This window comes from Mobula birostris, chromosome 4 (assembly GCF_030028105.1).
Source record: "Mobula birostris isolate sMobBir1 chromosome 4, sMobBir1.hap1, whole genome shotgun sequence".
In the NCBI taxonomy this organism is placed as follows: domain Eukaryota; kingdom Metazoa; phylum Chordata; class Chondrichthyes; order Myliobatiformes; family Myliobatidae; genus Mobula; species Mobula birostris.
The window spans coordinates 63,309,693-63,323,541 of NC_092373.1; the positions used below are offsets into that span (position 1 = coordinate 63,309,693).

A 13,849-nucleotide genomic window follows, 5' to 3' on the forward strand; every position below is an offset into this window, starting at 1 on the left:
ACCCTGTCCGTTTATTACAGCATCTTCCAATTCACCTACAAAAGATGTACTACCTGTCCCTATACATCTTCCTACCATCTCTTCTGCTTCTATGAAGCCAAACACTTCTTCCACTTTAAACATCAAATTGATGGTAATTCTTCCAATCAGTGTATGCATTTCATGCTTACATATGGTATACACATTTCTTTATTGGAGAAACCCAATGCAGATTGAATGGCTGTGTATTCAGACAGCAAATGTGAACTTTAATTCACCATTCCATTCCCTGCTGTGAACTCTCTATTCTTGGCTTTTTATAAAGCTTGTGGTGTAGCATGTCATCTTTCAACTTAGCACACTATACTGTAGTCCTCAGAATTTAACATGAAGTGCAACAATTTTAAACAACAAATCCTTCCAGTTTGTATCAGCACTGGGCAATTCTGATGAAAAATTATCAGTCTGAAATCCTAACATTGAATTTTTCTATCTCTGCAGATGCTTCTGACTGAGAATTTCCAGTATTTTCATATTTCCAGCACTTTCAGTGTTTTTATTTCCCTATTATTTTATGCCATTACCTTACATTTTCTCCCTTTCTTTCTCTGTTTATCATTCATCTCACTCTGTTTATATCTGCTCTAGGCAGAGCAGCTGCAATAATTTGCCAGTGTCTCTTAGACAAAATTGTACTTGCCTCTACCATTCGTCTGGCAACTTGTTCCAAATACCCAGCACCCTCTGTCTGAAAAGAATGCCCCTCAGGTCCTATTTAAATCTTTCCACTCACACTTTAAGTATATACCTTCTAGTTTTAGACTTCCCTGTGAATAAGTCTGTGACTATTCACCTTATCAATGCCTTTCATGGTTTTACATAACTCTATAAGATTATGTAACTCTATCAGCCTCCTTTGCTCAGTTCCAGCCTATCCAGCCTCTCGTAATTCAAGACATCTTGTCATTGTGAATCCTTTTTCAAACCAACTCTAGTTTAAACATATCTTCCTATAGAATGCTGACCAGAACTACATACAATATTCCAGGTGAGCCTTTACCAACATCATGTAACATGATGCCCCAATCTTGTACTCGATGCCTTGAATCCCATTGACCATTCCATGGCTCATTTTCACAGTTGCAACCTTAAAAAACTGTCCTCTGCACCACTAATTTTGCTGTCAATCACAGACTAATTGTGCCACATACTGTATATTCTCACCTAAGTCATTTACATCTATGACAAACAACCGGGGAATCATCACTGCTACTTCTGGCACACTATTTGGTACGGGTCTCCAAACTAATAAACCGCCTTCCTCCATCATCCTCTGGTTCCTTGAACCAGGCCATTTTGTATCCAACTAGTTAGTTCACCTAGATCCCATATGATCACACCTTCTTCTAGACCAACTTTCGATGTGAAGCTTGTCACAAGTTTTCCTAAAAGCCATGTAGACATCTGCTATCCTGCAATCTTCATAAAAGAAATCCTGTCAAATTTGGGAGACACGTATGAAGCCATGCTGACTATCCTAAACAGTCCTTGCCTTTACAAATGGAGATAGATCCTGTTTCTCTCAGAATCCCCTCAGTACCTTTCCTGCCAGTGATGTAAAGCTCACTAGAATGTGGTTTGTCCTTAGAGCCCTTTGGAAAAAAAAGGCATGGAATTAGCCTTCTGCTACCTTACCCATGGCTATAGTTGGTATAAATACATCTGCAGAACTCCCGCAATTTCTTCACTTGCTTCCTGCTATGCACTAATTGGTCAGGTCCTGGTGATTTATCCACCTTTGTGTTCTCAAGTCTGTGAATTCCTCCTTTGTTAGATTGTTATGTTTCAGGCCATTATTCTCCACTCCCATGAATTTGCCAGCTGCCATGATCTCCTGAAGTGACCATGTTAGTCAGGTTCCAGATCAGTTAGTTATAAAGCCAGTGTACTCCCCTTCTTTGTTGCTGTCAGCTTGTTAAAAAAAAAGTACAAAAGTTTGTATTGAAAGGATGTGGGGAATTTACACTTTCCAAACCTTAAAGCACTTACAGTTCACCTGTGCAGCTTTCAACAAAGAAAAATTTTCATGTTTCTTTCAGATTTTCATCATATGCAGTACTTTTTGATTTTCCATTTTACAGGCTGTCCCTGAAGGTGCTCCCAGTGTGGATTGAGACTTCACACATTTTCACTCTGTCCATTGAAACAGTCAGGATCTCTGATGGCCTGCCATTTTAATTCCACTTCCCATTCCCACAATGACACTGACATGTCTTTCCATTACCTCCTCTAAAGTCATGTTGAGGCCACAGATTGGAGGAGCAACACCTCATATTACATTTTAGCAGTCTCCAACATGATGGTATCAACATTGATTTTGATAACTTATGGTAACCACTACCTATTGTTTCCACCCCCTCCCTTTGTTTTCACTGATCCCTCTAGGTCCATTCTCTTTCCCTGTTCCCACCCTCACAATGTTCCCATTACTTACACTCAATTCCCTATGGTTTCCCACCTCCTTCCCTTGGTCCTATGTTTCACTGCCCTCTCCTATCAGATTCTTCCTTCTTCGGCCCTTTGCCTCTCACCTATCACCTCCCAGCATCTCACACTACTTCCTTACCCTGCCCCCTGCCCCCTGCCCCCCCTACCATAACATCCACCCTCCTCATCTCACCTGGATTCATTCACCTATCAACTGCCAGTTAATGCTTCTCCCACCACCTATTTTTTAGGCTTCTGCCCTCTTCCTTTCCAGTTCTGATGAAGGGTTTAAATCCAAAATGCCAACTATTCATCTCCCTCCCTAGATGCTGAGTTCCTCCAGCATTTTGTGTGTGTTGCTTCATCTGTAAACTGCTCACTTACACGATGTAAGTATTGTTAGAGTTCATACTTTTTGATCAGCAGTATTACTTTGAGAGTATTAGTTCTCCATTAAACTTCGGTCTTTAGGAGGTTAATTTCCCCTAACATCTTGCTCATTTGGAATTTTCTTTCACTTGCCATTTATGCCAGTGAGATTGATATCTAGAAGTTACAAACGTTTGTAGATTCAGGAAGCAGCAAGGGTACAACGTGTTCTAGCATTAAGCCCTAGGATCAATGTGTTTGAAGTTAGCCTTTGCTGTTTGCTTTGGATTTATTTTAAATTTCCTCAAAACCCACTGTCAAAGGGTTGAATTCAGGCAGCCTCTGATTACAAAGCATCAACAGAGCTGCATGCATTTAAATAGTGGTCTCATTACTTTTTATTATGTACAAGATTATCACCATTATTGTCTTAATGATTAATGTCTTAATGTATTTAATTTTAACGAGTGCCAACATATGCTCTATTACTATCTTGAGGATAGAAAATGGGATGGAGACATTTTGTCCTGGATTACCTCATCAGATAGATATTTTTCTTCAGTAGCTATTTAGTCAAATGCTTTTTATCTGTTAGGCAGTCGTGTACTTCACCTCTTAGCTTTTCCAAACTCAGTGTTGTGGAAGTAATTGAAATGGGTTAAAACATGCTGATCAACAGCTAGTTGCAATTTGGCTAGAATGGACCCATGCTCATACCCATACAGAAACAGAATCTTTAAATAAGCTGGAGATCAGATGCTTTACATCTGATTTGCTGCAGTGCAATGCAGGTGGATTCACCATTGAGTCCAACACTTAGCACGTGCCTCTGACCTTTTCACCAGGATGGCTGTCAAATGAATGGCAACATCATTTATATGAATGGCATTGCTGACTTTGAATAAATGAGGAAGTGGAAGTAATTGGTTGAGGTATTTCATGTTATTTTAGTGTTCATAATGTTAGAATTTTAAGATTTTTATTGTAAATAATTTTAATAATTTTAATCATTTAAATACATTTGCATAGATTTCAATATCTCTATCAGATGGCAGAAGTCTTGGATAGTCCACCTGATAAATTGCAAGCCTGATTTGGATTGCAAATGTTTAGAATTTCACAATATTTATTTAATATTAAATTTGCACACAAGTCATGCAATGTGCATTTCCTACAGCTCCTTATTTTCAAAGGCTGATTCTCTGGACAAGTGTTTGGAAAAGTGCTCACCCATTTGTCAGAAACTGTTAGTGCATTGAATAACCACTGAAGCAATTTACACTACATAACATTCTGGTGTCATTTATCTGAAGAAGAAAGTCTTCTCCATCAAATGCTCGGAGTTGCTTGTTTGCCCCCTGCTATTGCAGCTGTCCAGAAGCACAGTCTGTGCTGGGCACAGTGGGAATCGATGCAGGCAGGGGGGGGCTTTGAATAGAGCAGAGAAAGGAAGGGAAGGGAAGGGAGTGCTGGACTGTTAGGTTCCATGGAGAGCTCAGTGTTTCTGTTTCATTGCCCAAGGGTTGTAGAGAAAAGCATCAAAGGTTTCAGTTTAGTGTTCAGTTTCAAGCAGAAAAGTCAGTAACTGCCAACAGCTCACAGCCAGAAAGGTTTAGGAAGATCACTACTGTTACTTGAATCTCTTGCCTCAATAGTTGATGCCTTTTAAATTTATTTATTTAGAGAAACAGTGCAGAACAAGCCCTTCTGGCCCTTCGAGCCGTGACACCAGAAACCTCCAATTTAACCCGAGCCTAATAATGGGACAATTTACAATGACCAATTAACATACTAACTGGTACATCTTTGTACTGTGAGAGGAAATTTAACATGGCATCTAAAAAGAAGAAAGCACCACACCATGTAAGACACAAATACCTTTCAAAACCTTTTTCGAAGTGGAGGAAGATATTGCAAAATAATTGAGAAGTTATAAAAATATTGGTGGTGCAGCTGAAAGAAAGGTCATGTAGCAGGATTCTATATAAGAGAATAGTTAAGAAAGATCTTGGTAAAATCAGCTGACTTTCTCAGATGCTGCTAGCACAGACCCAGTTGATAAAAGTGACATGTCTACTTTAAGAAACAAAAAACCTTCTATATTTCCTGGGTCTATTATGCAGTAAAATTAATGCTGGCAACTAATCATTCATTTGAAAATTAAGCTATAGACCAAAAGTCAATTGGATCTCACAGTAATGTCATCCATACAATATATCGTACATATTTGTATGTAGAGTACAAGAAACTCAACACCAAAATTGATTGAGTCAGCTACCTTTTCTATATTTCTGAACCCTACTTTATTTGATGCCTAACTTGATTCAGTAATTATTTACTTTTAACATCTATAAAATGCACTTCCTTTATTTGGTGCACCTTGCTGTTGACAAAAATGAAATGCTAGTTATGGAACTATGGTAAACAGCTGGAAGTGAACTGAGTTATTCCACAGGAACTAAGTTAAAACTCAAAAACACAGCCTTGTTATTATCACACAGAAAATGCCTGAGCCGAGTAGTTTCAGAAAACTGCTCATTTTCTTCCACATTTCGATGATGCTTTCATTCTCGCAGGAGCAGCACTCGTACTAGGGCAGCCACAAGAAGCAGGGGGAGAAGTAAGGTACGAAACAGGTTGTTTTTTACTATGTTTTGTCCTAAAAGTGAAAATAAAAGCAATATTAAGTTACTTTATGTACATAACATCAAAAGAATTTTCATTTCTATCAACAATTCCTTTTTAAATAGTACTGACAATATAAATAGAAATTCTTCATTTGTCAGAATTCATTTTATCTTTGATTTTTAAATGTCAAATACAGTGGATTCTGGTTAATTGGGACATATCAGGACCAGTATGTTTTGGTCTAATTAAGCGGCTGCCCCAATTATTTGAAGTTTCATTGAAATAGTTAAAAAAGTATAATAAACAGTTTAACTGAATAACAAGTTATGTATTTAAATGAAATACAGAACAAATTAGAACATTACTAGTATTATGGTAACCAACTGAGGAATTCATCGAGTATATGCTGGCCTAATACTCAATTGGTAAACTGTACATTCTTAGCTCCTTAAAGTATCAAGGTTCAATGCTTCTCCCAAAAAACAATAATTTCTTTTTATTAGTTCCTGACATATTTGAACAACAACACAGTTATGCAATCCATTGCTTTCTTTTGTCATAAAAAATAATAGTCGGGACTTTAATCAGGCTTGATTGAAAAAAATCTGCCCAATTATCATCTGCAGCACCAGGGGTCCAAACACACTCAACCACTGCTGTACTATGATAAGATATACAGTTCCATGCCTAGATTGCATTTCGGGAAATCTTATTACTTGGCTGACCTCTCCAATCTGTGTATAGGCAGAGATGAAAGAGCAAGGTTCCAGAGATAAGGACAGCAAAGAGAGTGTCACGGGAGGCAGAGGAGCAGCTTCAGGTTGCTTCGAATTGGTGGACTCAGCCGAGTTCAAGCCGTCATCAGCAGATCTGAATGAATACACCACGGTTGTCACAGACTTTAACAGTCGTACATGAGTGTGTCCCCACAGAATCTTTCAGAGTCTTCCCCAATCAGAAGCCCTGGATAAACTATGATTTCTGCAATCTGCTGAGGGCCAGCTAGGTGATATTCAGGTCTGGCAACCAAGTAAGATACAAGAGGTTCCAGGTATGATATCCAAAAAACCATCTCACATGCAAGGTTATAATTCCGGATCAAACAAAACATGGAAGCTCAAAAGGTGTAGAAGGGTTTGGATGCTTCACTCCCAGATGAGTTCAATGCCTTCTATGCTCACTTTGACCATCAAAACATGAAAGAACCTTCACAAACTCCCACAGCTCCCGATGACCTGTAATATCAGTCTCTGAGGCCAACATGAGAGTATCCTTCAGGAAGGTGAACCCATAGAAAGCATCCAGCCCAGATGTGGTTTCTGGCTGACTACTAAATACCTCTGCTGATCAACTGGCTGGAGGGTTCACTGATATCTTTAACCTCTTGCTTTGACTGTGTGAAGTACCTACCTGCTGCAAGTAGTCTTTAATTATACCAGTCCCTAAGAAGAACATGGTAACCTGCCTCAATGACTATTGTCCAGTAGCACTTACATCCACTGTGATGAAGTGCTTTGAAAGGTTGGTGATGAAACATATCGAGTCCTGCCTGAGAAACAACTTGAATCTGCTCCAGTTTGCCTACTGGCACAACAGGTCCACAGCAGATGCCATTTCATTAGCTCTTCACTCAATCCTGGAACATCTTGTCAGCAACAATGTAGTCATCAGGATGCTCTCTATCAACTACAGTTCAGCATTCAATAACATCGTCCCCTCAAAACTAATCAATAAGCTTCAAGACCTGGGCCTCAATACCTCCTTGTGCAATTGATCTTCAATTTCCTCACTTGTAGACAGTCAGTTCAGATTTGCAACAATATTTCCTTCATGGTCTTTATCAGCACAGGTGAACCACAAGGCTGTGTGCTTAGAACCCTTTTCTAGTCACTTTATACTTATGTCTGCAGTGATAAAGCACAGCTCCAATGCCATCTTTAAGTTTGCCAACGGCACCATTGTCATTGGCTGAATCAAAGGTGGCGACAAATCAGCACAGAGGAGGGAGACTGAAAATCTAGCTGAACGGTGCTACAACAACTACCACTCACTCAATGTCAGCAAGACCATGGAACTGATTATTGAGTACAGGAGGAAGAAACCGGAGATCCATGAGCCAGTTCTTATCAGGGGATCAGGGGTAGAGAGGGTCAGCAACTTTAAATTCCTTGGTGTTATTATTTTAGAGGACCTGAGCTGGGTCCAGCATGTGTGCAATTCCTAAGAAAGCACAGCAGCACCTCTGCTTCCTTAGACGTTTGTGAAGATTTGGCATGATATCTACTAATGTAAAACTTTGACAAACTTCTATAGATGTGTGGTGGAGTGTATGTGACTTGTTGCATCATGGCCTGGTATGGAAACACCAATGCTCTCGAACAGAAAATCCTACGCAAAGTAATGGATACGACCCAGTCCATCATAGGTAAAGCCCTCCCCATCATTGAGCACATCAACATGGAGCAATGTCACAGGAAAGCAGCATCCATCAGCCCCCACCAACCAGGGCATTTTTTTTCTCTTGCTACTGCCATTAGAAAGAAGGTCCAGGAGCCTCTGGATCTACACCACTGGGTTCAGGAACAGTTATTACCCTCTCAACCATTAGGCTCTTGAACCAGTAGGATTAACTTCAGTCGGGCCATCACTGAATTGTTCCCACAACCTATGCACTCAGTTTTGTGGAATCTTCATCTCACATTCTCAATATTTATTGTTTATTTATTAGTATTATCTCCTTTTTTCTTTTATATTTGCACAGTATGTTGTCTTTTGCACATTGGTTGTTTGTCTGTCCTTTTAGGTGATTGATAGTATTATGTTTCTCAGATTTACTGCAGAGGCCCACAAGAAAATGAATCTCAGGGTTGTATATGGTGAAATACATGTAATTTGATAATAAATTTACTTTGAACTTACTTGAACTTGATAGTGTTGTGTGTTTATAGCAAAGGGAACCGTACAGCATGGCAGAATAAAAAAGGTCTGCTTCATTGGCATTGTAGATACCATCTGCACAAAATCTTTGAAGTTGGGGAGTTTGTAGATGTCCATGTTTCAGCACTTACCGCATCAGCACTACCTTTCTCACTGTGTGCTTTCTTGAATTTAATGTACTGCCTACATTTCCATCGAGACAGTCAATTTTAAAATCTTCATGACCCAGCTTATTTGCTAGTTCCACTTACATGTTCTTTAACATTGGTTCATTAATGCACACCTCATCCAGTTTAAATGGAAAACCATTAATTGAAGACCTCCAATGCCTGGATCCTTATCTTCACAATTTCATTTTTGGAATATTTCCTGTTGTCCCTCGCATAATGCCCATTCTTCTTGCAATTTATCTTGCTGATGTATTAAGCATGCAATTGAAGATTTTGACACTTCAGTTATCTCTGCCAGCTGACAATGAGTGGTGTCAGGTGGATGGCTTTTATTTTGGTCCAGTAAGGTAATTTTTCTGGCTATAGTCAAATATTTTCATGGCAAAAATCTCAAAAAATTTTAACGACAAAATAAAAAAACAAAATAACCAAAAATCACTGCTTTTTGAATTGGCGTCCATCAGCCCAAATGGATAACATAACACAAGAATACACAACTGATGCGACTGTTTGCTCTAAGCATGGTATAGTGTCTAATAGCCACACAAGTGCACATGACTGCCTCCTGCCCCAATTAAGCAGCACAGTGTCCTAAATAAACAAAGAGAATCCTGGTTATTTTCTTGATTTCTTTTTGTTCTTTAAGTGTTGTCCCAAATAAGCAGATTAACCGATGGCACAATTAGCTGGAAAACACTGTCACAACCGTTGTCAAAATTCATTAAAGACCAAATCTCCAAAAAAATCTCATACAACTTATTTCATAAAAACTACAACTGTTTCCAGCCTTGCCTTCTCGGCAGTTGGGATTTTAAAAGATTTAACAAAGAAGTCTTAATTATATATATGTATGTATGCTTCTATGTATGAATGAATAGATAAGTATTTACAACTGCTAAGCAATTTTAAGTAATATAAGTAATAATAAAAATGCAATTTTTAGAACTATGTCAGTTAGCAGGTCATTGTTCATGGAAAATCTATTGAAACTAAGTCACCCCCAAGGCTCTAACATCCAAATCCTTGGATCAGTGATGAACAGCTGTTCAGAAATCTATCAATATTACAAAAATAATGTTTTGAACAAATAACAAGTGAAAAATAAATAAGCTAAATTTAAAAGAAAATCAACCAAAATTTGTTTGACATGTGAGGACAGAATACTAAGCAAATCTCTTTCGAGTACTGCTATCTGTTCCATACACTTGACTAAATTTCAGTGCAGAGTTCCATTCAGTAAGTCGTGCAAATGTTACTTTTTTCTGAGGGAATACAAAGGCATCCAGCCATGATCTTTTTTTGAGGATTATAAAGTTAATTTACAAGGAATGGTTAAAGTAAATGTCGGCTCTGCTTTGAACAGTTTAAATGATTTTTTTTTAAGATTAAGGAGTAATGGCAAAAAAAACCTATGACTTTACCATTATGACAGGCTCAAAGAGTATGGGGTAAAATTTAAAATAGGAGCTTAAGCTCTGTACTTGCTTAAAAGCTGTTCGTCTCTAAAATCTTCCTGTTCTGATGAAAGATCATCGACCTGACATGTTAATTCTGTTTCGCTCTCCACAGAAGCTGCCTGACCTGCTGGGTGTTGCCAGAATTTTCTGTTTTCATTTTAAAAAATAGGATGTTAGGAGTTAGGAAAAAAATAACATTAAGATCATCAGACTTCTGGAACTTCGACAGGGAATACTATTTAAGTGATTATTATAATAGTTTTCATAAAATGTGAGGATACTTTTGAGCAGAAAACTGAGGAATCATACCTTCAAAAAAGTAGATCATTATGAAAACATGCAGATATACAGTACCTATAAAAGGTATTTACCTCCCTTGGAAGTTTTCATGTTTTATAGTTTTACAACATAAATCACAGTGGATTTAATATGGCTTTTTTGACACTGATCAAAAGAAAAAGAATCTTTCATATCAAAGTGAAAACAAGATCTCTATAAAGTGATCTAAATTAATTAAATATAAAACAGAAAGTAATTGATTGTGTAAGTATTCACCCCCCCCTTTAATATGACACACCAAATCATCACTAGTGCAGCCAATTAGTTTTAGAAGTTATGTAATTAGTTTAATGGAGATCTGATTTTGGAGACGTGTACAGTTTCAATTGACTGTAATAAAAATACACCTGTATCTGGAAGGTCCAAGTGCTGTTGAGTCAGAATCCTGGCAAAATCTACATCATGAAGACAAACGAACACTCCAAGCAACTCCATGAAAAGTTTATTGAAAAGCACAAGTCACAAGATGGATACAAGAAAATTTCCAAGTCACTGAATATCCCTTGGAGTACAGATAAGTCAGTCATCAAGAAATGGAAAGAATATAGCACAGCTGTAAATCTGCTTAGAGCAAGCTGTCCTAAAAATTTGAGTGACCATGCAAGAAGGGGACTAGTGAGGGAGGCCACCAAGGGATCTATGACAATTCTGGAGGGGTTACAAGCTTCAGTAGCTGAATGGGAGAGACCCACTGTTGGAAAAAGACTCACATGAAATCTCAGCTACAGTTTGCCGGAAGGTATGTGGGACACTCTGAAGTAGCTGGAAGAAGGTCCTATGGTCTGATGAAACCAAAATTGAGCTTTTTGGCCATCAGACTAAACGCTATGTTTGACATAACATCATCAAAAACACACCATCCCTACCATGAGGCATGGTGGTGGCTACAACATGCTGTGGGAATGCTTCACTGCAGCAGGCCCTGGAAGGTTTGTGAAGATAGAGGGTAAAATGAATGCAGTAAAATACAGGGAAATCCTGGAGGAAAATCTGATGCAGTCTGCAAGGGAACTGTGATTTGGGAGATTTGTTTTCCAGCAAGACAATGACCCCAAGTGTAAAGCCAAAAATGCACAGGAAAGGCTTAAAACAACAAAGTTAATGTCCTGGAGTGGCCAAGTCAGAGTCCAGACCTCAATCCAATTGAGAATTTGTGGCTGGGCTTAAAGAGGGCTGTTCACTCACAATCCCCATGCAATCTGACAAGAGCTTGAGCAGTTTTGAAAGGAAGAATGGGGAAAAATTGCAGTGTCCAGATGTGCAAAGCCGACAGAGAACTATCCACACAGACTTAAGGTTGAAGTTGCTGTCAAAAGTGCAATTACTAAATACTGACTTGAAGGGAGTGAATACTTATGCAATCAATTATTTTGGGTTTTATATTTGTAATTAAGTTAGATCACTTTGCAGACATCTGTTTTCACTTTGACATGAAAGGGTCTTATGTTGATTAATATCAAAAAAAGCCAAATTAAATCAACTGTGACTCAATGCTGTAAAACAATAAGACATGAAAACTTCCAAGCGGTGAATACTTTTTATAGGCACTGTAACAGTTCTAATTCCTGATTATTCCTCGTCCTACACTTCTTTATGATACATTACAAGGAATTCAAAGATAATTAAATTAAATGCTTTACATTGCAGATGTATCTTTTCCATTACAAATTACAAGTATTAAACTTGCTTTTATCCATGTGTTTCATATCTATCAATGAAAATCTATGAAATAAGCATTATGTCTGAAGTATTATTACTGGCTTGATTTGTAAGGCCAGATGATCAAGTTTATTTCTGAGATTCAGACTTTTTTATTGCTACCTAAAACCAAAAATTATGTTATTTTTGGTCCAGCCGAAAGATTTCAGCCTGAAACAATGACTGCACGTTTTGTCATAGATGCTGCCTGGCCTGCCGAGTACCTCCAGCATTCTGTGTGTTACTCAGATTTCTAGTATCTGCAGATTTTCTTGTTTGTGTTTTTTCTATATTTAGTATAAGGAAATTCAAACTCATCAATTCTGTAATGCTAGTAAGACACCGGACCAAAGGTTTAGAGCCTCAGAGTCATCTGATGTAATAGATAAATACAGTTGTGTGTTGTCTGCATAGCTGTGGTAATTCACCCTGTGTTTTGAAAGAATCTGACCTACTGGGAGCAAGTAGAGTGGGAACAATAATGGGCCAAGAATTGATCCTTGTGGCACACCAAACACGATATCATGGAGTTTGGATACACAATCACCACAGTTAACAAAGAATTTTCATCTTGTTATATAAAATTCAACCAGCTTTAAGCAGTACCAGAAATACCTACCCATTGCCTAAGGCAGTTTATCAGAACATTGTGATCTACAGTATCAAGCAGTGTCTCAAATCCAGGAGAACAAGAACTGAAATGTTACCTATGTCAGCATTAAGACGGAAGTCATTAACTATTTTAAGCAATGCAGTTTCTGTCCTATGATTTGATTTGATTATACTTGTCAAGAATAGAATTTTGTGATGTACTTTTCATTATGTTTACAATGCTTCTAAAAAGTAAGACACTGTTATTGTGGAGTTGTTAAAATAAAAGAATATAATCAACAACATGGTAGGAGGGAAAGTGCTGAATCCTTTTTGGATGACTAATAATGCATTTTGTAATGTCCAAGACCAGTAGCTACATGTGAAGATTTAATTGTTTTGTCATTAATGACTAACCTATTCATAGCATTTTATATGTTGAATCGGTAAACAGTTTCTTTTGACAAAAATGCTACTGTGTTCACATATGATTGTAAACTATGTCAAATTTGATTGCTGCACAGGAGCATAACTGTTTGTGTAATACTATTACAGCACCCGTGACCCTAATTCAATTCCGCCACTGTCTGTGAGAAGTTTGTACGTTCTGCCAATGGCTGTGTGGGTTTCCTCCAGGTGCTCCTGTTTCCTCCCACATCCCAAAAACATACATAAAGTGCTGGAGGAAGTCAGCAATTGAGGCACCATCTACGGAGGGGAATAAACAATCGATGCTTTGGGCTGAGACCTTTCAGTCCTCTGTGGATGCTGCCTGACTTGCTGAGTTCTTCCAGCACTTTGTACATGTTTCTCACCCACATGTTGCCCTTGGTAGTATGATTTGACAAATATCACATTTTGCATGCTATGCCACACCATTACGTCTCAATACTTCTACTGTATATGATTTGTCCCGCTGCTTGTACAATAACCATTACAAGATGAACATTAGTCCGACTTTGATACACATCGCATCAATTTTCTAATCACCAATTCTATCATTCACCTTGTCCAAAATCTGACAATTCAAAGTATTCCTCTTGGGCCCCGAAAACCAACCAATAATTTGTTTTTATCATTAACATTAGTAACAGATCATCTCCATAACATCACTGAACTCATCTGTGCAACAGTGAGAGGCATTTGTTAAGCAGGTTCAACATTTCCATTAAGAAAGGGGGATGGTCTGAAGGC

The 13,849-nt window shown here is 38.2% G+C and overlaps 1 protein-coding gene across 2 annotated transcripts in view; it reads right to left on the reverse strand.

Moving 5' to 3' along the window:
- Nucleotides 1–3,271: 3,271 nt before the first annotated feature.
- mlf1 (myeloid leukemia factor 1) overlaps nt 3,272–13,849 on the reverse strand; it is a 36,514-nt gene continuing 25,936 nt past the window's right edge. The window contains exon 8 of one of the 2 annotated variants that reach the window (XM_072255454.1): nt 3,272–5,494. In XM_072255454.1, the coding sequence (XP_072111555.1) occupies nt 5,371–5,494 (124 nt within the window). In that variant the 3' untranslated portion in view covers nt 3,272–5,370. The remainder of the gene's footprint in view (nt 5,495–13,849) is intronic. The other variant, XM_072255453.1, reaches the window with a different exon arrangement.